Raw genomic sequence first — 27,095 nt, forward strand, 5'->3', positions numbered from 1 at the left:
GGTCAGTGCATGTCATAACGAGAGGTTGAGTGGCCTTAGCATATCATTAGCAGATTAGGCTTTGATTGGTTGAAAAGACAACTGGACACTTAGCGTATTAGCCTTTTATTATATAGGATTTCAACATCATGTAGCAGATGTCCATCCTTTCCTGACATTCTACCTCATCAGCTCTAATAAGCAAATGACTAAAAATAAGGTTAGAACATCTTTACAACATCTGCGTTGTGTGTATTAGAGAAAATTTTGTCCATTAAAACACACATGAATTGTTAAGTCATTTTATACTTTTACTGGTGTAAATTCTGAAAGCTGGTCAATGCTTTTTCTCTATATGAAGTGATTGAAATGCAAATCACATATATTGTTGAGTGGGAAGCAGGATTTTCTATAGGCTATAAATACTCTCTGTGAATGTGAAGTTAGTGAGGACAGCCGTACTGCAGTATTCAAACCTCGGTCTTGATTTTCTTCTCAAATTCCCTTTGGTCCTCACAACATAAAATTTAATAGGATGATTCTACATCCACTTAATCTTAAATTCAGTGAGGGAGAATGATGCTGATCCATTATAGTAATTCTTGTTTTGCCAACAGAAAATCATAAAGAAAACAATTTCATGCAATCATATGGAAATGAAAATTATTTAGACTGGCCTGTGTCAAAATATTTACTAGGCTGGCTGAAATTTTAAGCATGATTCTCTGTCCACTTAATCTTAAATTCAGTGAGGGGGAATGATGCTGATCCATTATAGTAATTCTTATTTTTATCAACAGAAAATGGTAAAGAAAACAATTTCACACAATCATATGGAAATTAAAGTTATTTAGACTGGCCTGTGTCAAAATATTTAGGCTGGCTAAAATTTTAAGCACTTAGAGGGCCTGTGGGTTTAACAACAATAAAATGAGAATTTCCAGAATAAATTTTCATTTCTACCACAGAAGATTCAATCTCTTAAAACTCAACATAGTACAATATAATGCTTTAAATTTATTCAGGAGTTGAAGAAAAAGGCTTTTGAGTGTTAGTTCCTCCAAACAGAAAAAGAGGGATTCCACTCTTTTTCTTTTTAAAAATAAGTGGACACAGGAAACAAAGGCACAGAAGGAGCAGATGAGCCCGGGGACTGGTTGGCTTACACTGGTGAACAGGCCCTAAAGAAAAAGGAGCAAAGTCCTTTTCCTGGAAGGCAGTGGGGGCGGGGGTATAATCTCTCAAAGTTCAAGGACTTCACAAACCTCTCCTTGGCCAACTTGAGCAACGCGTAAGACTCATGTGAGAGACCGGGTGAACGGTTGTAACTTGATAGGAAGATAATCCTCTGGCTATTATTATATAAGAGAAGTAGAGGGAGTGCCGGTAAAGGTCAGTGTGAAGCTTCCTAAAATAAAGAGTTTACCTTTAAGAGCAAGATCTGCACTTTGTTCTATAGCATCTCTTATGCAACACAGAGAAACTCAGACTCTGACTTGAAACGCCCTCGCTTGACATTGAGATAGGATTTGTTTGTGGGATATTCTTCAAGACCTCCAATTTTTGTGTTGGGATATCCAACTAGGACTCCATTGATTAATAATTGTTGCAAATGGAGTCCCAGAATCGTGTGACTCCTCTGGGTTCCTGGTCCTAAGAGCCAGAATTTCTTTACAAAACGTAGCAGTGCCTTTGACCTTGTCTCTGACTTTGCACGACCCCCAGGATATGCACCTCTGGTCCGTGTGTGTGGTTCTGTTCAGTGTCTATGAAACGGGGACAGCACCTACCACATAGGTAGTTAGGAGGAGCAAATGATATAAGTTATGTCAGGTATATTACAGACCCTCGTGCGTCATTAGCTCAATGAATTTTGTTATTGGTGCTGTTGCCATATTTCCTGCATGGGTGTTAAGAGGGTTAATAGAGAAATGATACCAAATTCTCAGTTGGTTAGAAATTTTATTTGCTAGTGATGAAATTGGGCGTCCCTCCCACCCTTCTCCCCCCACGGCTCCCTGCTCTCGCCACTCTCAGCCCCCTCGCTTTTCTCCTCCACTCAGCCAGTAGTACCTGTTTCATGGGCATCCTTCCAGAAATACCATATGCACAGACAAGTGAGGAAAATATCTGCATGTGTCAATAGTTTTTGGAACATTTATTCTTAATCAGTTCTCTACTTGAAAGAATAAAGGACCTCCTTTCAGGCTGAGAATTGAAATGGGGAAATGGAATAAGAGTCTCTTCCCTCCATAGTCGAAAATGGCAAGTTTATCTACGCTGTGGAATCATATGGTTACATCCTTTCTGACTTCAAATGATATGGATGAAGGACATTAGCATCCTTTCGATAAGGTAGACACTGAGGCCCAGAGCAGTGGCTCAGCGGAGTCACCGTGGAGCTCATTACTGCACTCAGTACACCATTTATCTCCATGATTGTTTAACTGTGTGAGCCGAACATATGGGTGCCCAGAATCAACACCAATTCCCGTTTACATATTTTCATACGGTTTATTAGCTGACTGGTGCCAAAGTAAACTGAAAGGGAATTAGAAGCCTCGGTTGAGGAGCCATTGGTCAAGACACCCCACTGAGCTGAGCAGGTACAGCAAAGAATTTCAGGAAAATCACAGCTGTTTTCACTTCCCTTCTTTCAAACATGCCCTTTGCCCCAAATACGTGAACCGAAGCAAATCATGACTCAGCCCATCCCCATTGTCTCTTACAGCAAAAATGATTGGGTGGCACGGGCATACTTGTGATTTTCATGGTGCCTAAGTCATGTGGCAATATGATGTTTAAATAAAGCAGTGAGGGAAGACACAGGCACAGGCACTCCCCGTGAGCAGCTGCCCTTGTTTCTGACATCATTTGGCAGGCACATGTGGTTAACAGGCCTCGGCCAGGTTTCGTAGTTCACCATTTCGGTTAAACCTTCACTTGGGAAGAAGAAATGGGTGTGCCAGTCCATTCGAAAGCCCTGCCTTCAGAAACTCACTCCCTACTCATGGCCCCTGCCAGACCAGCGTTTGGTGTCTGGTGTTATTCGGTGCTATGGATGTCACTGGTTTCCTAAACACTAGGAAAAACTCTGTGACTTGGGTATAGACAAGTAAAGAGCTTTTCCACTGGCCTTTACCCATGTTGGGTATGTGTCTGCTTTTTAAGTGAGAAGTATAGTTATCACTGGGAGTTTCACCTGACAGCATCTCCTGTCTGTAAGACCACATTTCCCGTTCAGGAGACACCAACAGGACCTTGAGGCAAATGTGTACACTGGAAAGGCAGCCAGCCATCCGCTGTTGACATCAGAATGTGGCAGCATTCCAAATCGAGGAGCATTTGTGAGTTCCCATATTAATATTAAACGCAAGAATCTTGGTTCATGCATCATTAAGGTTACAAATGTTCACATGCCAAATTGGGGAAGAGCAGAAAATACGATTCTCATGGTGACATCTGTTCTCCAGCACAGAACATGTTCTATAATACAGTGTACAGTTTGAAGACTGATTAGATATGCAAAGCCTTTGGTATGTAGTGTGATTAAGAACCTGCACTTCCGGATGGGGTGGGGGCGGGGTATGTGTGGGATTGAAGTGAAGAGGGCGCCGAGGGAAGACTGGGTCACTCCCAGTCTGGGTTTGACTGTGTGACTTTAGGCAAGCCCTTAGCTGACCCACATCTCAGGTTTCTTATAAATTAGAAACAATAATGTGCCTTCTCCCTAGTTCACAGAAGGCGAGTTACAGATTATGCTGAGATGAAGTCTCCAAAGAATGCTGTATCTCCATCATCAAAGTTAGAGATACTGACTTTCTGTGAAGGGTTAGGAAGTGGTGCAACAGGGACAGGCTAGGACTAATGGGCCTTGTCTACTTGCATGTGATTTGCATTAATTGACTGGTAGCATATCTCAATGCATGTTTTCTCTCCTTTGCCTAATTAGTGAAATTTAATCAAACCAGCAAATATTTATTGCCTATTATATGTAAGATCAATGTAAAGAGAGAGTTTAGGAATGGATGCTTTCAAATATGATCAAATCAAAATGTATGAGAAAAACATATACATAAAACCTACAGTAATACAGGACAGATAAGTAGAATATATTGCATTTCCACTGTGGAGTAAGATAGTGCCTCCATAATCTGATTCTGTTATTTGATTTCTCTAGAGGTTGATTTGTAACCAAAATATTGCATTAATATTTTTGTATTTAATTTATTTGATTTCTTTTTTCAATTTGAAATAGAAGGAAGATACTTTTTTCTTTTTATTTCTCCTTTTGCCCAGCTACTCTGGAGTTGTATCGCTGAGTTCTATCTGTTCCTTAACATATCTTTAGGCTATCGGATATTTACATTTCTGATTTGTGAACCAAAAATCCACTTCTGACTCTTTCAGTCTTTAAATGATTAAATAGAATGGTTTCTATTTTTCAAGTGGTTACACTGATAGTGGAAATGCCCTAACTTTACAAGTTCATTTTCTCAGAACCCTTCTTGAGGGGATATGTGTTTGGAGCAGTATTGAATTTACATTAAGCCTTCCACACTGTTTACTCCACTCTGTTCTTCAACAAGGACATTTTTGTCCAAGGCAACCATACAGGGCAGGGCAAAAGTAGGTTTACAGTTGTTCATGTGGAAAATAATACAAGAATTAATGAATAATAATATAAGAATAAACTCTGTTTCCCATACTCACAACTATAGCCCTATGTTTGCCCTGCATTTTCATGAGGCCATAAAATGCAGTGGCACTTGCACCAAGAAAGAGAAAACTTAACACATGATCTTGGCCTCTTTAGGACCCAGTCCAAAGGCAGGTCATCAACCCATAAAAATCCCAAAGCCAGCAGCTATCTGCCTTTTTCTACTGTGACACAGAGATTACTGGTCCTTCATAGAGAGAGGCAACAGCCTGTGGACACACCTAGAGCTAAGTCCGGGGTAAGGGACCATGGAGTGCACACCCTGCCCTGGGTCCAGATCAGCTGGAACTCTTACCAGCTGTGTGAGACCAGGTTAACTCCTTAATCACTCTGAGCTCTGATTTCCCTCATCTACAAATGAGGATAGAAATGAGACCGGCCTTAGCTTGTAGCTGTGAGGATGAAATGAAATAATATAAATAAAGCCTTCAAACAGTGCTTGGAACAAAGTATGTGCTAAGTCCATCTTAGTTAGTCATACATGTAGTTCCTCTTTCAGCTACATCAGATTTCTCCCCCATTAAAAAAAGAGTACATGGAGCCCCAGCGGTTTGGCTCAGTGGATAGAGCGTTGGTCTGTGTACTGAAGGGTCCTGGCTTCAATTCTGGTCAAGGGTACATGGCCAGGTTGCAGGCTCAATCCCCAGTAGGGGGGTGTGCAGGAGGCAGCCGATCAATTATTCTCGCTCATCATTGATGTTTCTTTCTCTCCCTCTCCCTTCCTCTCTGAAATATATATATTGTACATGGATATTCAAATTATTGACAGTGATATGATTATGGAGGTAGCCTATTTTATTTATTTAAGAATAAAATGTTTGCCAACTGGGTTACTTATTATTACTGGTGGCAAATGACCAATGCTGCCCATCATTCGGATGTGCTTTCATAGGAAAATACTAACAATCTTTTACCTCCTCTAAGAGCTAACATGCTGTTTCCCAATCTTACATCTTTGATCCCTGCCTGAGGAAAAATAAATAAGCCAACAAAGAGAAATTTCCAGCATATGAAACATATAACTCTGCTTAATCAAATAGGTAGTATTTCCTGGTCAAAGAGAAAAAATATTTTTGATTAATGTTACCTTAAAATGTTAAATCTGCCATCAACTAACATACATTTTATATTGCGCTAAAACCCAAGGTCAAGAGAAAGGCAAAACAGAAGAGTTAAAGTGTCTGTTAGTGCAGAATTCAATAGATTAGGAGCAGAGAGAGGAAGAAAAACTGGAATTTTGAAACTGGATGTAGTCACACAAGAATATTGCAGTGCATGGGAGCTGATAAGGGCTTTAAGGAAATTTAGAAATCTTTAAAGGGGTGGATGATATGATCAAGGCTTGTCCATAAGAAAAGAGGACTAGAATAATTGAGAATGCCAGTGGATTCTGATCTTAGTGAAGAAAGGGCAGAAGCCCTAACTGCTTACTTGAATAATATTAGGAATATACATAGCACATCATATAATTTTAGGAGTAAATGGACATTAAAATTTTAGTATTTTAAACAGTCTGAATTTTCCTATCTTAGAGTATGTTTGGAAAGGTTAAATTCTCTAACAAGGGTGATTTGCTGTTTTCATTTCGTTTATTCATTTCCTCATTTATTTCATAAATTTTTACTGAGAACCTAGTTCAGCAATAAACCTGGGGAAGAGAAGTAATTCTCTCGTTTGTTCAGATAGTGGTAGCGTCTTCCCTCCAGAAGTTCTCATATGTGCCCATACTTTATAATAATCTCTAGAAGGAAACGTTTGAATTTAGAGATCGCCCATCACTTAATACAGCCATCAGATAGCTCCACACTTGAATGCTGGTTCTTTTTCTTTCCTGGGAAAAGTTGAAAGAACAGCCATTGTAGGATCTGACTCTGGAGCAAGTGAAAGCGAATCTGAAACAGTTTCGTAATTAAAATGGACATAGTTGGTGCTCAGGTTTTTGATATGCAGAAACCCGCCAGTGTCAAAACCTAGGAAGAAGACGAGAGAACTGGGCAACAGAAGTGAGATGGAGGCTCCAGGTTCCACCGTTCTCTCCGCATCTAGGTCCTGAAAGCATTTGGGCTGCCCCAATGAAGCCCACTTAAATTTATGTGATCATAGACATTCTTCCTTATGCCGGTTGAATACAGGGAAATTGGCAGCAGAACAAATCAAGATTGCAGCAGATAGAGTTGTCTCTGGTGAAATAAGTCAGAACTCTTAGAGTTTCTTCTTTGATTTTCTAGTATAATAGTGTAACGTAATGAAGTGTTAGGCTCTGGAGTCAGACAGATTTGGGTTTGGGGTACACTGCCGCTTACCAGCTGGATGAAACTGCAATTCATCGTTCAATCTCCCTGAGCCTGATACTCTTTTTTTTTTTTTTTTGTAAATGGGAATGGTAATAATAGTATCTAACACATAGTGCTGTTATAAGGTTAAATATAATATTTGGAAACTACATAGTACAGTGCCTAGTACAATGGTAAATCCTCATAAACATAAGCTATTGTTTTAATTATGCATTATCCCCTTAATATACTCTTAACAAACTGATATTGTTTTGCATAATGGAGATGAACTGCCCAAATGGGGTGAAGCTAGTTATATACATTAAGCCTGTATCTGTTAGAATTCTATTCAGCTTAACCACAATGACTTAACCAAATGGGGCTCTGTTTATTGGGGGCGGGGGGGTGTTTGTGTGTGTGTGTGTGTGTGTTTTCACATAATAAGGAATTCAGAAGTAGGCAGTATAGGGCTGGTGCAGCAGCATGAGGTCCTGGCCGCCTCCTAATTTTCTGCTCTACCACCTTATCAGATGGCTTTCATCTTTATGGGTGAAAGAGGGCTGCTCCACCACCAGACATCCAAGGAAGAAGAGCCCAGGGTGAAAGGCCTTTATTCAAAACTGTCTCTTTTTCAGGAAGTGGGGAGTGTCAGAGCCTCTATCCCTAGGAACGCCCATCTATATACCTCATTGGCCAGAACTGTGTTTCATTGCTAGCCTTTAACAACAGTGGAAGCTGGGAAGACACAGTCATGTTTTAAACTGGGCTCATTGCCACCCTAAAAAAAATAATTGTAGCTTTATTGGATATTGAATAAACCACCAGCCGAATCTGCCACAAAGCCACAAGAAGTACCCAAGCCTGATGGTTTTCTAGCAAAGATTTATGAATGTCCTCAACACTGGGACATTCTGGGGGCATTTGCTAAGACTTTAAGTCCTCCCATCATCATTGATCTACGTAACTGACAAGATGATGACCAAAGCCTTTCGGTGTGACTCCTGAACCACTATTGCGAGTTTATGTCTGTGTTTCAATGTAAAATTAGGTTGCCATTTCGGTCAACAATCATGATCTTGGTGATGTGACTGTCTCATTTATTCAGTAAACATTTGTTGAGGATCCACTGAAAGGGAAAATGTAGAAGCAACATCCGAAATCCCAGTGGATATTTTTAAAGGTTAAGTTATATAGAGGTGACAGACATCAGTCGGCCTAGATTCTGGCAGCGGTGCCCCATGTTTGGATGCTTAGAGCAGTTTCCTGAAATTCTCAAGTTCTCTGTCATCAGCCTCGCTGGACTTAGGAGTACCAGGTCTTAGCCACTTTCTGGAGGATTGCAGGTTTTCTTCCACTGATTTTAAATGACCTGTGTATAAAATCAGATGTGGAAAACTTCCCTGGTTCTTCACCAGTTTAATGGGTTGAAAGCCAACCAGTAATGATTCGTTGAAGCTAACTGCTGCCCTGCACTGAGCAAACCATGTTTCCAACTTTTCTGGATTGCTCTCAGGATGTTTACTAAGAACCAGTTCCACAAACCTGTTTGGTTGTAGACTTAGGCATGGATTTCTCATGGCTGAGAGGAGCTTGAATGGGACAGTGGGACAGGTGCTTAAATTCTCTGGGCCTCGGTTTTCTTATTTTTAAGAAGAGAACATTTAATAAGAGGATCCTTACGGTTCCTGCCTGAACTACTAAGCTTTGGAGCAGAAAGAAGACTTGGTTGCTGTGGAAACCTTGATTCTGTTACTCAGCCTTGTAAGTTGTGGAGTGCGAGAGGCTCTAGACTTTCATGCCTCCGTTCCATCCTCATGGAGATAAAGGAGCTGAATTTCAAGAAATCTGAGTCCTCTACTTGATCTAATGTTCTGTCAAGTAAAACTCCAGAGAGCTCCCTCCCAAATTCTACCAGATGGGTTCATTTTATGAAAATTCTTGGAAAAATGCTTGATGGGTTTCATCTTCCCAGGACCTATGCACGGGCTTTGCTAAGTTTGTTAAGCATTAAAGTTTGAAATGAGCCCAAAGAAGATCAAGGCTGTGAACTCTTTTATGTCTAAGGATCTCCACCCAGTGTTTCTAATTGGGCGCAGATTCACAAAAACCATTGCTGAATTCTGCGATCTCAGCTGTTCTTTGAATTGGCATCTTGACCGGCAGAAAATCCCATATTTTGGAGGAGTGTTTGGAATGGCCTTTAATAGTTATCTGGTTACACCAAGACCTGCAGAGAGGTGGTCATAAGGAACCTAATAATAGATCTTTTAGGACCCACCAAGTTATCCTAAATTAAAGTGACCCTTAAAAAGAAGGGGAAAAAATGTAAGCATATAGAAAACTTAACCCCCCAAAAGTCCTTAATCACAGCTGACTCCTTCACTCACAAGCAGCGCGCAGAAGTTAGCGGCTTGTTTCCAGCAGAGGCCCCGCAAAGCCCAGGAAAGCAGAAGATAGAGCTGGTAGCGACCGGGTCTAGCCAGCAGATCTCACGCTCTGCCTAGAACTGGCCTAAGAGGTGTTCACCTAGCGGAGAGTTTCAGGATTTCAGTTGCAATGTCTCTTGAAACTCTCCAGGCTCGCTAATGAAAGAAAGAAATGATCAAAATACCATCTGTCACAATGGAAAACCCAAGCGGCCCCCAAACCTCTTCCTCAATGAGCAGCCGATGCGGATTTAGTCAATCTGGACCCTTATTTGTGCGCTGAGGTCACAGTTTGGCCCATCTTCTGCTTACGGCTTTAACCAAATAAAGCCTTCCCTCCCTGCACTTCCCTTGCCAAAGTCAGGTTGAGAGATAGTTCTTTGTGAGGATTGTCTTGGCAGAAGATACAGGGATCTTCTCACACAGCAAAACGCAGCAACAAAGCCAGATGATACACCAGTCAGGGGGCTAAGTAATGTGAAAAATTGAATAAGCAAACGACAGTCCTTACCTCTGCACCCATTGTCTGTGTTGTTTGGTTTGCTATGGTTGGGGGCGAAGGAGCTGTTTTTGTTTGTTTTGTTTCTGGCTTTTTTTTTTAAACCAACAGAACTCCCCAAATGTCAGTGAAAGGTCCAAGGTATCTTTCTTCAGTAATAGCTGGTTTATCTCAGAGGGGATTTACTTTTAGGATTCTCCCATGTGATCTTCCTCTTGTTCCTTGTATTTTTGCCACATTGCAGTTTCTAACTTCTCTGTGGCTGGAAATATCCTAGGCTGGCACTTTTGAGAAGAGAGACGGAAAGAAATCCTAGTGTCTGTGAACTGTTGCTAAATCTGCACATGTCCACTTGTAACCAAGAATATTCAACTCAGAGCCAAAGAACAGGAGGAGAAGAAAAACCCCTTCCTGGTTTGTTGTAGACTTTGGCGTTGATTCCATGGGCCTTGGAGGAGTTTCAGGGAGACCGCGGGTCTAGCCTCTGCTCTCCCAGCATCACTAGCCAGGTTCCCTGAAGCAGTTTCTTAAGTTCTCTGTTTCCTTATGTGTAAAAAGGGAACATTGAACAAGATGATCCTGAAGGTCCCTCCCTGAACTAAGGTTTGGGGCAGGATGGTGACTTAGTCACTGTGGAAACCCTGATTCTGTTACTCAACCCTCTATAAGTTGGGTGCTCTTGGGTGGGAGAGTCCTGGATTTCATGCCTCAGTTTCATCCTCAGAGAAATGAAGGAGCTGGATTCCAAGAACACTTGATCTAATGTTCTCTCAAGTCTGTCAAGCTCCCAGATTCTACCAGATGGTTTATTTCATGGAAATTTTGGAGAAATGCTTGATGGGTTTCATCTTCCCAGGTTCTGTACATGAAATGAGACTTGCCCCCTTGGATCACGATGTCATAATAGGCAGAGTTTAGAATACCCTCTCTTGGTTATTAAAGCCTCCTCACTATGAATGAGGGGCCTTGGTTCACTATAAAGGGGAAGAGCTAAGTTTGGGACTGCTAATACACCTTGTTTTGGGCGACTCCCCTTATGCTCGGTTCCTGTTTCCCCAACTGCACAATGGGGACAAAGTGCTTGCCCCTGTGAATACACTGACTTCATGTAAAACAAAAACCTGTTTAAGGAAGAGGAAAATCTTTAAATGATATTCAAGGCAAAGACCATAGGTGGAAAAATAAAGAGAAAGACATCTGTTCAGATAATACCAAATAGGAATTTATGGATATCCCAGGAATCAGAGTATAAGAGTATGAAGAGAAATAAAATGCTTATAGGAGACAAAATCCTCTGAAACTCTGTATAAAAGAATATACAGGGGTGGGGAAAAAAAGTAGGTTTATAGTTCATATGAAAAATAACACAATCCTATATAATAAAAGCCTAATATGCTAAGTGTCTGGTCATCCAGTCAGCCATTCAACCAATCAAAGCATAATATGCTAATGATATGCTAAGGCCACTCAACCTCTCACTGTGACGTGCACTGACCACCAGAGGGCAGACACTCTGACCAGTAGGTTAGCTTGCTGTTGGGGTCCAGCCAATGGGGACTGAGCAAGATGGGCCAGACACGCCCTGGAGCCCTGCCATGATCCCTCCCCTGTCCTGATCATGCACTGGTGAGTTCCCTCAGCCTGGCCTGCGCTCTCTCGCAATCCTGGCTGAGCGCCCCCCACCCCCGAGTACACGATTTTCGTGTACCAGGCCTCTAGTCATTAATAAATAATACAAGAATAAACTCTGTATTTCATGTACTCACAACTATAAACCTACTTTGCCTACCTCTGTATTGGCTTTAGAAAAGTATTGTTATACTAGTAGAAGCAATGAAGAATGCACAGCAAGAAAACCACCAACAAAATGAAAGACCAGCCTATTGAATGAGATAAAATATTTGCAAATTGTATATCTGGTAAGGAGCTAATATCTACAATATCTAAGGAACTTAAATTATTCAAGAGATGGGGAAAAAATAATTCAGTTAAAAAATGAGCAGAAAATCTGAATAGACATTTTATCAGAGAAGACATACAAATGGCCAACAGGCATATGAAAAGATGCTCAACATCACTAATCATCAGGGAAATACAAATCAAAACCACAATGAGATATCACCTCAGATCTGTCAGAATGGCTATTATAAAAAAGACAAGAAATAACAAGTGTTGGTGAGAATGTGGAGACAATAGAACCCTTACACACTGTTGGTTGGTATAGAAATTGGTGCAGCCACTATAGAAAACAATATGGAGCTTCCTTAAAACATTAAAAATAGAAATACCATATGATATAGCAATTACACATCTGGGTATTTATCCAAAGAAAATGAAAACACTAACTCAAAAAGACATATGCACCCCATGTTAATTGCAGCATTATTTACAGTAGCCAAGATGTGGAAGCAACTTAAGTGTCCATCAATGGGTGAATGAATGAAGAAATTATATCTATAATAATAAAAGCTTAATATGCTAATTAGACCAGATGACCTTCCAGATGACTTTCGGGAGAAGCCGCGGCAGTGGGGGGCCAAGGCAGAGGCAGCCTCCTCAGCTGCAGGGGCCAAGCCTGTTGCGTGAATATTCATGCATTGGGCCTCTAGTATTTATATAAAATGGAATATTATTCCACCATAAAAAAGAAGGAAATCTTACCTCTCTAGTGGGAATGAGCAGAAAAAAAGGCAAGTTGTGAATATTTGTTGGGTTAACCAATAAAGTGTCTGCCAGAGAATTTGTGTTGAAGAAAATAATCTTGTGGCTTGTTATTAGGAAGAAGTAAGATATGAAACCTTTGGGGGTAAGGCTCGTGACTGCAAACATTTCCTCTAATAAAATCATTAAATCACGGTTCTTGTATTGAGTTAAAACACCTATTCAAAGGGCAAATAGCCCTATTTTTCACCCTGAATTGGCCATAAACCTTACCTAGTGCTATTTCAGGCCTCAGTCTTCCCCACCATAAAATAAGGATAATGTTCATTCCAGGCCTCACTTGGATCTTTTCATTCAATCATTCATTTATTCAACAACTATATACTACACACCTACTATGTATCAGGCACCATGTTAATGCTGAAGACACACAAATAAATAACAGAACCCTTCCCTGGTGACTCCCATTCTAATAGGAATGGGAGGCCAGGGGTATATTTATTGAATACTACTGCATGTTGGGCTATGGTGGGAGCTTTATATTAAAAAGATGTACATATGATATATATGCTATGCAAACAAGTAATATAATAGGTAGAGTGGAGCAATAGAAGTATTTATAAAAGTGCTTTGGGACAGAGTAGGGGAAATGACTCATTCTGCCCCGGGAATTGGGAAGGCTTTACCAAGGCGATGAAATTGGAGATAGGGCTTGAAAATGAGCCAGACTTTGCTGGGCTGGGGACTAACTCCTGGTGCAGGCAAAGCTGACTCACAAGCATTAAAGGCTTCAAAGGGACTAGTGTGTTCCCAAAGGGGCGAGTAGTGCGCTCTGCTGAGCCCTTGCTGGTGGGAGGTGATGTGGGATGCTGAAGGTGGGGGTTGCAGCCAGGTGGTGAGGGGCCTCAGTAGCCAGGTGAAGGAGTTGGGTCTTGGGGAGCCATTGGCATACAGGACAGGACCTGGTCAGATTTGTGCCTCGGACAGATCGTGCTGGAACCTGTGAGGAGGGGCTCCCAAAATGAAGGGCGCCTGAGGGCAGAGAAGCTGTTTGGGAGGATTTTGCAAATATCCTGGTGAGAGATGATGACTCAATGAAGGCACTAGGGCTCCTTTTTTATTTTATTTTTGCCTGGTTTCCAGCATTTATTGAAAATCAAAGAACAGAAAAACTTTACATAAAAATGTCAATTTTAGCTTCCACATTGCTGTACACACACACACACACACACACACACACACACACACACAATTGAAGGATGATATCTTTTTGTTAAACCTGCAGCACGTGACCCCAGTGACCCCGGGGTAGCCAGGCTGATTTATCCAGTGCACTGTGACAGGGTGGAGCATGGTGCCTGTGAGCTTTAAAATGTGCAACCAGTCGGGCTGGTATGACTCTGTGGTTGAATGTTGGCCCATGAACCAGGAGTTTGTGGTTTGATTCCCAGTCAGGGCACATGACTGGGTTGTGGGCTTGATCCCCAGTAGGGGCATGCAGGAGGCAACTGTTCAATGATTCTCTTTCATCATTGATGTTTCTCTCTCTCTCTCTCTCTCTCTCTCTGAAATAAATAAAAATCTCTCTCTCTCTCTCTCTCTCGCTCTCTCCCTCTCTCTCTCTCTTTTCCTCTTTCTGCAATCAATAAAAGCATATCTTTTTTTAAAAAAATGTACAGCCACAAGACACTTGCCACTGTCCCACGGTGGTCTCCTTACTAAAGGGTCACCATCAATATCGCTCACGCACAGAGATTAGAATAGGCCTGCATATCAGCTTTTATAAATATGTCTTCATCAATAGGTTCTAGTTTAAATACTTGAAAATAGTTTTGAAAACTTTTGATCATCAAGACCTGGGGACAAAACATGCCCCTCTTTTCTGGAATGCCTCCTCCAGGCGAGAGCAGCCAGCTGGAGGCCCTGCGGTCACAGCTGGCTGCTCTCGGTGACAATGGGGCCAGTCCTGTTTCAAAAAGGCAGACCACAGACATTCAGAAGATTGACCTTGCTGCGTATGCATCACAGGTCTCAACCTAGAAATAGACAGACAGCTGGGGTGGCTGGTTGGACATATTGAAAGACAGAGAGGAAGGAATCAAAAGAAGATCCTGAGGTAAAATCAACAGCCTCTGGTGAATGATTGGATGGGTTAAAAGACTGAGCGGAAGGAATCAAAAAAGTGACTGAAGTTTCTCATGTGGCATTTGGGTGGTGCCATTCACAGGAAATGTGGAAGAATGCGGCATCTGCTGAGCTGCATTCATGCTCCGTGAAAAGAGGAGTGGGCCTTTTACTTCAGTACTTGTTTTATCTCCGTACTACTCTTCCCACGGCTTCATCCAGCTGTGATGTCAAATTTACGTTCTGGGATAAGGATCCCGATGGCTGTGGTTGCCTTGTGCCTGTGGAGTGAAAACAGGTGTCTAGTGAATGCAGACAGCAACGGGAGAGAGAGCTGATCCCCAGACCAGGCTTGGGGTCCAGGCACAGGGAGGTGGCCGATCGGCCACGGATGCCCTCGTGGTGGCTCTGGCCTGCTCACCACCGCTGCAGGCTGTTCTTTCTGCTTCGCTGAAGCACAGCCTTCATAGTTTTAATAGTTTTTTAAGGCCAGAGGAAGGGATTGGTCTTTTCGTGATGCTTCAACTTCTCAAGTGCATGACTAATACTTGAAGGAATTAAGAGGCTTCTTTATTTTTAATTGCATCTACTTGTTTGGTATGTGGCTCAATTAATTCATTCTTGTTGTGAATGTATTGGAAGACCCTGTACCCTCTTGACCTCTCCTTGTAATTATGACTATCATCCTGCTTTGAAGCACTGTTTTGATTACACACTTTAAAGGAACTTCTAAAACACCCTCTCATCACTACGTGGCTGAAATGCCCACCGCTTGGACTCAAGGACAGTCATCTCAGAGTGGTTCTTACCCCAGCAGGTAAACGGCCTCTCATTTCACTTTCCTTTCCCCCTGCAATCTGCCCCTTCCCCTTTAGAAGTTTCCATTCACATATTCCAACTTTAATAAGACTAGCTCTTGTTTCTGAGGCCCAAAGAGCAATGTTTTAACAAACACAGCTCAATCAATCAATTGCTGGCAGGTGCCTCACAGCAAACGTTATTGCAATCTCACCATCATTCCATCACTCCTCCCTACCCTTTCCTTTCCAAACACACACAGGATTTGTTTCTCCTTTCCTTAGATTATACTATCTGGCAAGTCTGCAGTCAAATAAAAATTGATCCAGTCACAGTTTTAACTAAATTGCATGAAATAAAGTTCTTTGTTCTGAAGTTATCTCTGACTGGTGGCCTGAGAATTTCATCTGCTTGGATCTTATGAAAAGTCTTTCCACTGTGTAATTTTCACCACGTGGCGCCTGGCTTTATAAAGCAGCACTGTGCTTTAAGAAGATTCACAGTAATTTACTGAGGTAAAGGGCAAGATAATAACCCAGTAAATTATTTGTCTTCTTCAAAGTAAGGCCTAAAGGCCTTTTAGTGACCAAGCCCCTCTTCCATCTTTTTGGTACTTTCTCTGTCACCTGTCTTCTTATCTATATATATAAAAGCCTAAGCAACCATCTGACTGCTCGATCACTCTACCGGTAGCTATGATGCTCACTGACCACCCGGGGGCAGATGACTCAACACAGGAGCTGCTCCCTGGTGGTCAATGCGCTCCCACAGTGGGAGCGCCGCTCAGCTGACCAATGGGCACCAGATGCCAGGCTCATGGCTGGTGAGCACAGCTGTGGTGGCAGTGCGAGTTTCCCCCTGTGTGCCCCTCCCCCATCTGGACCAGGACTGGGACCAGGATCAGAAACAGCAGCGGGACTGACTGGGCAAAAGCCCACCGCTGCTTCTCGGTCATGGGCACACTGGTATTGCCCTAGGATGGGCGTGTGGAGACCACAGCCAGCTTACCAAGCGGTGGCGGTGGCAGGCGCAGCGGGGCCAGGATGAGCAGGAGCGGCGTGGCGCCTGCCCAAGCTCAGGCTCCTCCCTAGCCGCCTGCTGCTTCGCGCACTACTACAACTCTCAGGGCATATAGGACTGCCAGTTTTGGCTGATCCCTACAGGCCAGGCTGAGGGACCCCACTGCTGCACGCATCTGTGCACCAGGCCTCTAGTCTACACTAATAAAAGACAAAGATGCTAATTGCCCATACCTTCGCTACACCCACCAGCCAATCAGAGGGACTATATGCAAATTAACCCAACCAAGATGGCGGTTAATTTGCATATACCGGCTGGGAGCAAAGACTGAAGACAATGTAGAAGGAAGCCAAGGACTGCAGAAGGGAGCAAAGTAGAGGCAGCAGAGACAGGAACGGAGACAAGGCGGCGGAGGCCGGAGGTGGGAGCGGAGCCAGGGCACAGCGTGGCGGGTGGCCAGGGCGCGGAGAGGCAGGGGGAGGAGGAAGAGGTGGGAGGCGGCGGGAGGAGGCGGAGGCAGGAGGCAGGGGGAGGAGGCGCGGGGAGCGGGAGGCTGGAGCGAAGCCCTATTCTTGCAGGAATCTTCCTGCAATGGGCCTCTAGTATTATTATAAAAGGACTAGAGGCACGGTGCATGAGATTCATGTACTTGTTGGGGGGGGGGCTCCCTCAGCCCGGCCTGCACCCTCTCACAGTTCGGGAGCCCTTGGGGGATGTCTAACTGATGGCTTAAGCCCACTCCCTGCAGGGAGCAGGCCTAAGCTGGCAGTTAGACATTGTTAGTGCTGCTGTAGAGGCAGGAGAGGCGTCCGCCACCGCCGCTGCACTCGCCAGCCATGAGCCTGGCTACTGGCTGAGCGGCGCTCCCCCTATGGGGGTACACTGACCACCAGGGGGCAGCTCTTGTGTTGAGCATCTGCCCTCTGGTGATCAATGCACATCACTGTGACCGGTCGTTCTGCTGTTCGGTTGATTTGCATATTAGTCTTTTATTATATAGGATAATCTGTTAGAGTTCAGTGAGAAGAAATAAGTTTGAGAAAATTCAAGGTAATACTATGGATGATGATGAGAAAATAAAATTTTTTTTAAGTTGACAAAGAACATATTAGCATCCACTTATTTCATTTATGGCTATGAATTATGTACAGATAACTTGTGGCCCTCACCATTTTCCGAATGTAATGAAACATTGGGATAAATTCAGGTTGTGCAATCATGCATTAGGGAGTTTTTGGTGGAAGAGTGTTTTAGTGTGTTCATGCTACTATAACAAAATACCACTGCCTGGGCAGCTTATACACAACCTAAAGGTATTTCTCACAGTTCTGGAGGCTGGACGCCTAAGGTCAGGGTGCCAGTGTAGGCATGTGACCTCTTTTGGATTTCAAGTATTTTTACTGTGTCCTCACAGGGTGGGAAGAGTGAGGGAACTCTGTGGGGCTTCTTTTATAAGAGCACTAATCCACCCTCCTGACCTAAGCACCTCTAGGAAGCCCACCTCATGATACCATCACTTTAAGGATTAGGATTTCAATGTATGAATGTGGGGGAGGGGCACAAACATTCAGACCACAGCAAGCAGCTTGCAGTTGTCGTCACTGATTCTCTTAGCATAAGTTCCTCATCAAAGACTCTGTGCAACCCTTTTGAACATAGGGGAAAACTTTTCCCCATACAGGGCAGTGAAAGTGTATTTCCTTTCAAGGGATCGAACCATTTGTTTTCGCATCAGAATCTGAGATTCAGCATTCTTGATTTACTTACTACCTTGTAGCAAAAGTTGACATTTCTGAAATTTTAAAGAGCAACTCAACCATTGACTCATTCCACAGGTTTTTATTGAGTACTGACTATACAGTGGACACAGTGGTAACCATGCTACCCACCTACTAGAAGGCTGGGTTGGCTGGCCTTTAGTGATGAAAGTGAGAAAACACCAGAGACTTGTCTAAAATTTGGATTCATTTGCCACCACAACGTTCAAGAATAGCCTTCTCAGAGACAGCAAATGAGCATGAAAACCAGAGGTTACTGGGACTTCTTTGTAGTTACCAGCCACATTTGTCGAAGGAAGCCCCTGCTTAACTTCTGAATGTTGACTAAACTGAAATTCGTTCATGTTGCCTTGTTTATTCCTCATGTTCTTTTGGTGCAGAGACAGAAAAGCTTGTACTAGAGGCAGGCAACGGATTGCCATCCTGGAAATTCAATGACCAGCTTTTCCCCTGCGATGTGTGTGGGAAAGTCTTTGGCCGACAGCAGACATTGTCCCGACATCTCTCGCTGCACACAGGTGAGTCAGCCTCACTGCTGTGTCTTCCCGGGTCTGGATCACCAGCGTCTCATTACCAAGAAGCTGAGTTGCTCTAAGAGAATTATTACAGGAAGTGATGGGAGTGTCTTATCATGACTTCCTCAAGCCATTTAACTGGCATATTCAAATAAGGCCCCAGACAGGGTTTCTTATTTGTATTGAAAGGATTCATAGAGTTCAAGTAGGATTGATGAGAAAAGATGCACATTTAAGCATAGTTGGGTAAAATTCCTCGACTCCAAGGAATTTATTGATCTTGTTGGCACAGGGGATGGAGCTGTATCCCATCTTACTGGGCTCATCTTATTGTGAGTGAGAACAGTAAGGACACGTTGGCGGAGGAACAGTTACTGTCCTTATTTATATACTAGAGGCCCGATACACCAAGATTCGTGCAAGAATAGGCCTTCCTTCCCCAGGCTGCTTTGCTCCAGCCACTGCTGCCACCCACTGGGGGCATGCTCCAAGCCACGCCTCAGCTGCTCGGAGCACACCCCCACCCCTGGTGTGTGTCCGCTGGGGCTGGGGGCGGCATGCAGTCCCCTCCTGCCATCTGTGTGTAACTCCTCCTGAGCAGTGGTGATGCACTCTCTTCCTGAGCCGGTCGTGATGCCCGGCTAATTTGTATATTACCCCTATATATATTAGTAAAGAAATATGGTTGATTCTGTGTACTTGGAAAAGGAAAGCAACCAACTTCAAGAGTAAAGGAGGAATACATATTAACTTAATCAATGCAGCAAAAATAAGTGAAGACAAAAAGAAATACAGTAGACTCGATTGTAAACATGAAGCAAAGTAGAAATAATAAAATGAAGTTTTCCATTTTTACACCCAAGATCAGACTTTTTAAATAGTTCAGATGTATTTTATTTATAGGAAATGACAAAGAAAATAAGTAGAGATTTTCCATATCACATGAAATCATAAAGAAGGCAGGATAGGCAGTATTAATATGACAAGATTTATATATATATATATATATATATATATATATAATCACTAGACAAAATTTAGTCATATACTTAAGCCCAAAGAAAACTTTAACATGTTCAGAAAAGTGGAGTTTTATAGGTCACAGGCTCTGCTCATACTTAAATGAAATTTAAAATAACCAAAGGTCAATAAAACGTCCTAGCTAACCAGGTCAAAGAAAAGGAAGAAAATCAAAACTCAAATTATAGACATCTAGAAGAAATGAAAAGGGGAACACTTCATTCCTAGGCCTGGAACAAACGGCTTCAGCTCTGTTCAGAGGACAACTCATAGGCTTAAATGTTTTAATTAGAAGAGAAGAAACACAGAAAGTAACTTAGCATCTTAAAGAGCTAGTAAAAGAGCCTTAGCTGGTTTGGCTCAGTGGATAGAGCATCGGCCTGCAGAGTGAAGGGTTCTGGTTTTGAACCCGGTCAAGGACACATACCTCGGTTGCAGGCTTCTACCTGGCCCAAACCCTGGTCAGGGTGTGTGCAAGAGGCAACCAATCGATACATCTCGCTGTTTTTCCCTCTCTTCCACTCTCTCTAAAAATCAATGGAAAAATATCCTCGGATGAGGATTTAAAAAAACTGATAAAAGAAAAACAAAATCTAGGAAGAAAAAGACCGCAAAAAGAGATTAATTTCTTTAACCCTGATTAAGAAAGGAAAAGGAAGCAAAAATATTCAAAATTAGGAATGGAAAAGGAAGCCTAATCATCAATGCTATTAAAGTATTTTTGGAGAATAAGGGCAACTCTATGACAAAGTGAAAGGAACAGCTAAAAACTTAGATGACATAGCTAATTTAAGCAAAATTTCCAAAATTGACCCCAGGGGAGGAAACAAACCTTAAGTAAATCAGTTATCAAAGGGAAATTTGGAAAGATGATGAAGGAGATAATATTATTGATAAAGGTATCAGGTCCAGATGGGTTCTTTTTAACCTTTTGAGAGTAGGAAAGTCCAGTATTATTAAACCTTTCCAAATGATAGAAAAAGATGGAAAGTTCAGCAATTCACTTTAATACCAAAATTAACAACCTTGCTTATTAATACAAATGCAAAAATTCCAGAGAGGACTCTCTCTTATCTTCACCTCAGGGCCCCGTTCCCCAGCCCCACTGAGCCCAGGCCACCAGCCCCTCCGATGTTGGGGCCACCTGTACTAACAGCCATGCCTTACATGTTGTTGTGGGAAAACTTGTCTGTGTCCTTCCCTGGGAAGCAGACAAGGCCAGCTCGGTCTCACAGAGGGAGAGCGCTAAGGACAGACAGTGAAGTAGCGCTTGTCTTCTGCTGCCCTCCGTTGCCTCTGTCTGCACAGTGAAAGCAGGGGCTGCTCCTTTTACTTAATTTGCTTGATTCACCAAACGTATTCAGACGGCCACTCTGGAAACAGTTCTGAAACACTGTCAGTGCTAGGAGAGAGTTCCCATTAAGAAAGTAATTGAAAAATTTTATTTTATTTATGTAAAATGTAAATTTCCAATTCAATTATTTCACATGAGTCATTTTTTATTCCTTTAATTTCATTAGTTTTTTATTTCTTGGCTGACCCAGGCCTGGAACTTCTTTTACTCACCAATTCTGCGAACACGGTTTCACTCCTCCTTCCCTGGCTGAGCTCCCACCCACACCTGACACATGGGAGGTGTGTGCGCACACACTCACACACACACTCACATGCACACTTACACACTCACACACACTCATGCACAAACACACTCAAACACGCACTCACACGCACTCTCACCACACACTCTCATGCACACTCACACACACTCTCACACAGTCACCACACACTCCCGTGCACACACACACACACACATGCACTAATATGCTTTTAGCTCACCTTAGCCAGTGGATGTCCAGAAAAAAGTAGATGATCCAATTGCCTGGGGACTTTCTTTTATCTTTGGAAGTATTAATACAGGAGTGACCTGCTGGGTAAAGACTTTTTAGAGACAATTCCAAGGTGTCCCCACTTGAAATGAGACTTGAACCGCCCCCTCCTTGATACCCTTAAGTGGTCTCTTGCAAGGTGTTGGGATTTCATTTCTCAGATCAGCTGGGGGTTTCCTGCTCTTTCTCCTCCAGAGGAAAGAAAATACAAATGCCACCTGTGCCCCTACGCTGCTAAGTGCCGCGCGAACCTAAACCAGCACCTGACCGTCCACTCGGTGAAGCTGGTGAGTACGGACACGGAGGACCTTGTCAGCGCCGTCACCTCTGAAGGCAGTGATGGGAGGAAGCACCCTTATTATTACAGGTGAGCTGGGGCCGGAACCCTAGTCCAGCCTTCCCACCCTCCCTGCCGTCTGCGAGGCAGACCTGACAGGCACCTGTGCTCAACAGACGCACTGGCCTGCATGGTCAGAGTTGCTTTGCTCAGACAAGCCCCTACAGTTGCAATGACTCCCCTGGCATGGTGCCCTGGCGGAATGAATTGAAAGGGAAAGGGTCTGAGAGGTGGCTCTGGGGGCGGGGGGTGGGGGGTGAGCTCCAGAGAGTGGCAGGGCTCTGGGAATTATTAGCTTCCAAGGCTGGGCAGCTGGCAAGCTCCTGCCCTAGTAACTGAGCACCTTGCTGCTCTCTGAGAAGTGTCCGAAGGAAAACAGGCTAGGAAACATAAACCCAAGGACCCTGAGGACGTAGCCGTGAAGGCATAGCTTCTTTTCCTCGAGGCGTGTTTTGTCCTTTAGTGGCTGGAATTTTATGGTTTTCTCCCGTTCTGGCCCTAAATCAGTATTTGGTTTGGGTGCCATAAAACCCCAAGTTTCAGGCTTTCTACCAAATCTTGCCCACGAGAGGGGCTGTAGGGATTGGTAGAAACTTGCTTTTGCGTGAAATGTCTCCATGGATGGGTGGCTTCTATTGGGAATTGTCATAGGCAGGAGTGCCGTCCGATGGCCTGTGTGCCCTCACTGCTACTCAGGCGGTTTCTGGAGGCAGAGGGAGGCTCACAGAGTGCAGGGCGCGCCACGCTGCTCCGCGTACCAGCCTCACTCAAGTCTTGGCAAGGCTGTGCTGCATCCCTTTGCCCCAAGGAATCGCAAGGGGACATGCAGCATCTGGAATCCGGAAACTTTAATTAACTCTCTGATTATTTAGCATCACTATAGCATGTATGGGATTGTTACATTATTCGGGCACTAAATCCATTTCGCACAGCAACCACTTCAGAGGCATCTGAGAAAGCAGAAGAATTTCCTAACGCAAACCGTTCGGTGGGGAGGGCAGTGTGTACACGCCCATGTTCTGGGGACTGGGTGTACTGGGCGTGAGTGGGTAGCCTGCATTTAGAATATCACTCCTCTCTCCCCCTCTTTTCCTTCGTCTTCTCATGTAGCTGCCATGTGTGTGGATTTGAGACTGAGCTCAACGTCCAGTTTGTCAGCCACATGTCCCTCCACGTGGACAAGGAGCAGTGGATGTTCTCCATCTGCTGCACTGCCTGCGACTTCGTCACCATGGAGGAGGCAGAGATAAAGGCTCACATTGGCACCAAGCACACAGGTGACCATTCCCATCGGTCCTTCTCTCCTCCATCCCCTGCCACCCCAGACTGCCTGCCCACCTGGCAGAAGCATCCTCATCGCCATGTGACACTGACATCTCCTTCCTCAGAAGGAAGAACGTCCCCGGGGGTAGCAGAGCCACACTTCCCTGTGGCCACAGCGCCATGGCCAGGCACGGCTCCTGCACCGGCTGATCTGAAACACAGGTTGGGATGGTTGAGAGGGGCTGAGCTGTCTGCTTGCCATCATCATCCAGTAACAGCCATTGTGCTTTCCCTATGCCCCAGGCTTGCACCTTTGCACACTGGGTCCCATACAAGCCTCCTAACGATCCCCTGAGGTCCATACTACTGTTATCATACTATAGAGGCTTGAGCGCTGAGTCTTCCCAGAGGGGAGGTATTCTGTCCAAGGTCAACCTTAGGATGTGACTCCAGAAATTCAGACCAGAACAGTTATCATTCTAGAACCTTCTTTCTGAGTCACTGCCATTCTGGCAGCCCCACCCAAACCTTGGCCAAGGCTGGACCTCTGTTTTGCTGGGCCAGGCACCACGCACCTGCCTCTGCAGGCTCTGCTCCTCGTGTGACACTGCAGCCCTGACACGCTCCGTGATGCTGCGTGGCCCGTCTGTCCAGGAGCAAAGAAGACCAGATGCTCCTGAGTCAACCCGGTCTCTCCCCGGGCCGCGGCCACGCCTTTGCCAGTGCTCGCCTTTCATTTCAGACTCTTGCCATTCTGGTTAACTTCTTCTATTTAATGAAGTTAACATTTTGACTTTGCCATGCAATTATCCTCTCGCAAGGGATGGTTACAAATGACACTGGCGAGGAGTCATTATGTGAGAATGAGGAAGAGCTCCCTGCGTTTGCTACAAATTACAAGCTGGGGTTGTTGACCGCAGGCCCGGGTGCTGGAGCGGCCCCTCACATCATTGGCACTTGAAGGATTCGGGAAGGGAAATTTCCCTGACATTTGTGCTGACGATGTGCATGGCCAAGAAGGATCCCTCTGTGCTTTCCTGGCCGCTCTGGCTCCCTGGTGCCAACAGCAATAAAAGCTTGTTTTTGTCAGTAAGTTGAGCAGCTCTGACTTGGAGGTCTGCAGAGAGCTGTTCTGCCGAGTGGGAAGGTGCCATTTTTACAGTCGGTTGTCTGACCATAACCACATTAGCACCGTGGGCAGGTGAGCTGGGAAACCCAGGTCGAAGACAAATTAAATCCAGCATTTCTGGCGTGGCTGCTGGAGGGAAAGCCAGCCTGTCTCCCGTTTCCATGGGCTCTTCAGACACTCTCTTTTCTATTATCCTCCCATTCTTCTAGCCTTCTCCGCCCCAAAGTATGCCTAAATCCAGCCCAGAACCTCCCTCCACTGCCCCCATCCCACCTCAAGAAGACCATAGAAACCACAATGGCAGGAAGGGAGTTGGGCTTCAAATCCCTAATTTTGTGAGTCCTCTTCTCTAATTTGATTTACCTGTCACAGGAACAGGCACCTTTTATTCTAGTGCCGTAGGGGATCTGCGATGCCATCTGGTTACCTAAATAAACTTGTGATGAGCTTTAATCAACACATCATTTTTAATTGGTCACCCACAGAACCCACGTGCTTTCTCACACTTCCTTACTGGCTACTCAGCCAAGGTACGCTTGGGATCGGGGTGTTTCTGCAGTGACCCCTCCTTACTCTCTTTCTCCCTCTCTCCCTCCCTGCAGAGAACATCAGCAAGGGGAAAATATTCCTTCTGGTACGATGACATCCTCAATGCAAATTTTGCTGCAATTTTTAAAAGTTGTGATAATGGTGGTGAGGAATTTGAATAGCTATTTGGAAAATACAGCCATCAATATTTACCTCACACTGACACCAAAATAACCTACACAATCCTTGTTTACTATCTGTCCTAGAAAGGCTTGAGGAAAATAGAATAGAATATTCATCAAACACAGCAAGGGAGATTTGTAAATGCTTAATGGATAACAAGAAATCACAAAGGAAGAGAATCAAGAGATTGGACACAAAAATTTTTTTTGCAAAAGAAAGGAAGAAGAGAAGGGGGGGACCCACATTCTGAAAAGGTGTTTGTAAAAATGACAAAAAGCTCATGTATTTATATAGAAAGTTTATAGAAATGGGTAAGAAACACTTTTGGTCTCTAAGAATTTGGAAAGAACATGAACAGTCAATTCACAGTAAAAAAAATAAAATAAAAGCTAATTGCTTAACATAAGGGAAAATGTTCAACCTCACTGAGCAGTCAAAGTAAAGCTCAAGAGTGGCTTATCTTAACCTGTTAAGTTAGGAGCACATTTTATAGTGTCACCCACTGCTGCTGGGTGCTGCTGGTACTCGGGTCTATGGCCCTGCAAAGGAATAGAACTTAGGGAAACTATTTGGGTAATATATACTAAGAGGCTTGAAAATGTAATGCTCTGTGACCCAGTAATCCCACTTCTGGGAATTTATCTGTAGAGAAAAAAATCAACCAGCAAAATATTAATTTTAACTTAAAATTTAATTTTAAGGAAGTATTTAAGTAGAGTAGGATAAGTCCACTCCTTGGATCTGCAGTTTCCTTATATTTTCCACCTTAACGTAAAACTATGGGGTTGCATTGAATTAGTTTGGGGAAAGTTGACATCTTAATATTGAGACTCCTGAACCATGAATATTATGTACCTCCAGTTATTTGGATTTATAAGTACATCTTTAATTTACCACAGTGTACCATACCACTTCACATGTAGTATAAAACCTCACAATAGCATTCTTCCATTTCTTCCCCCACCAGCTGTTAAGTTATTGTTAATATATATCTATATAGAGAGAGATATATAGATATAGATATAGGTATAGATATAGATATAGATATGTGTGTTATAAATATCACATTATTAATGGTTTTTTAAACAAAATTAGTTTTATTTCTTTTTAAAGAAATTTAAATAAGAAAAACTCACATATTTACCCATGTAGTTGTCACTTCTGGTGCTCTCCATTTTTTTTATGTAGATCCATTTTTGCATTAGTGTAATTTCCCTTCTGCCTGAATAATTTATTTTAACATTTCTTGTAATTTAGGTCTATAGGTAATGAATTCTTTCAGCATTTATATATCTTTTTTTCTTTTGCCTTTGCTTGTGAAATATGTTTTCATACTTTAAAGATGTTGTTCCACTACTGCACACTTGCATTGTGTCCAGTGAGAAATCTGCTGTCATCCTTTATTTGTTCCTCTGCACATGTGTCCTTTTTCGTCTGGCTGCTTTTAGGACTTCGTATTTATCACTGGTTTTGAGCAATTTGATTATGATGTCCCTTGTATAGATTTCATCATCTTTCTTATGCTTGGGACTCATTGCATTTCTTGGATCAATGGGTGTATGGTGTTCCTCACATTTGGAAAGTTTTTGTCTTTTTCAAGTATATTTTCCTGCCCTCCCCACCCCATCAGGAACTCCAATTAAGCTTATCTAAGCTGCCTGAAGGCATCCCATAGTTCACTGGGTGCTCTATTTATTTTTGTGGTTCTTTTCTCTCTGTGTTTCATCTCAGATAATTTCTCCATTCAGGTTCATAAATCTTTTCTTTACTGTGTCTAAATTGCTAGTGGTCCCATCCAGTGTATTTTTCATCTCAGACATTGTAATTTTCATCTCTAGAAATTTGATTTGGGTATTTTTATTATTTGTTTGTATTTTCCACCTCTCTACTTAACTTTTTTAACATATGGAATACAATTATATTACTGTTCTTATGTCCTTGTCTGCAAATTCCAAT

At 43.3% G+C, this 27,095-nt stretch overlaps 1 protein-coding gene across 8 annotated transcripts in view; it reads left to right on the top strand.

Moving 5' to 3' along the window:
* The window catches only part of ZNF827 (zinc finger protein 827), a 167,221-nt gene that overhangs the window by 131,057 nt on the left and 9,069 nt on the right, over positions 1-27,095 (top strand). For all 8 annotated transcript variants that reach the window (XM_006755945.2, XM_015558891.1, XM_015558887.1 and 5 more), the window contains exons 9-11: positions 18,659-18,796; positions 21,895-22,066; positions 23,147-23,313. In XM_006755945.2, coding sequence (XP_006756008.1) covers positions 18,659-18,796; positions 21,895-22,066; positions 23,147-23,313 — 477 coding nt within the window. The remainder of the gene's footprint in view (positions 1-18,658; positions 18,797-21,894; positions 22,067-23,146; positions 23,314-27,095) is intronic.

This window comes from Myotis davidii, unplaced genomic scaffold, assembly GCF_000327345.1.
Source record: "Myotis davidii unplaced genomic scaffold, ASM32734v1 scaffold151, whole genome shotgun sequence".
Classification (NCBI taxonomy): Eukaryota; Metazoa; Chordata; class Mammalia; order Chiroptera; family Vespertilionidae; genus Myotis; species Myotis davidii.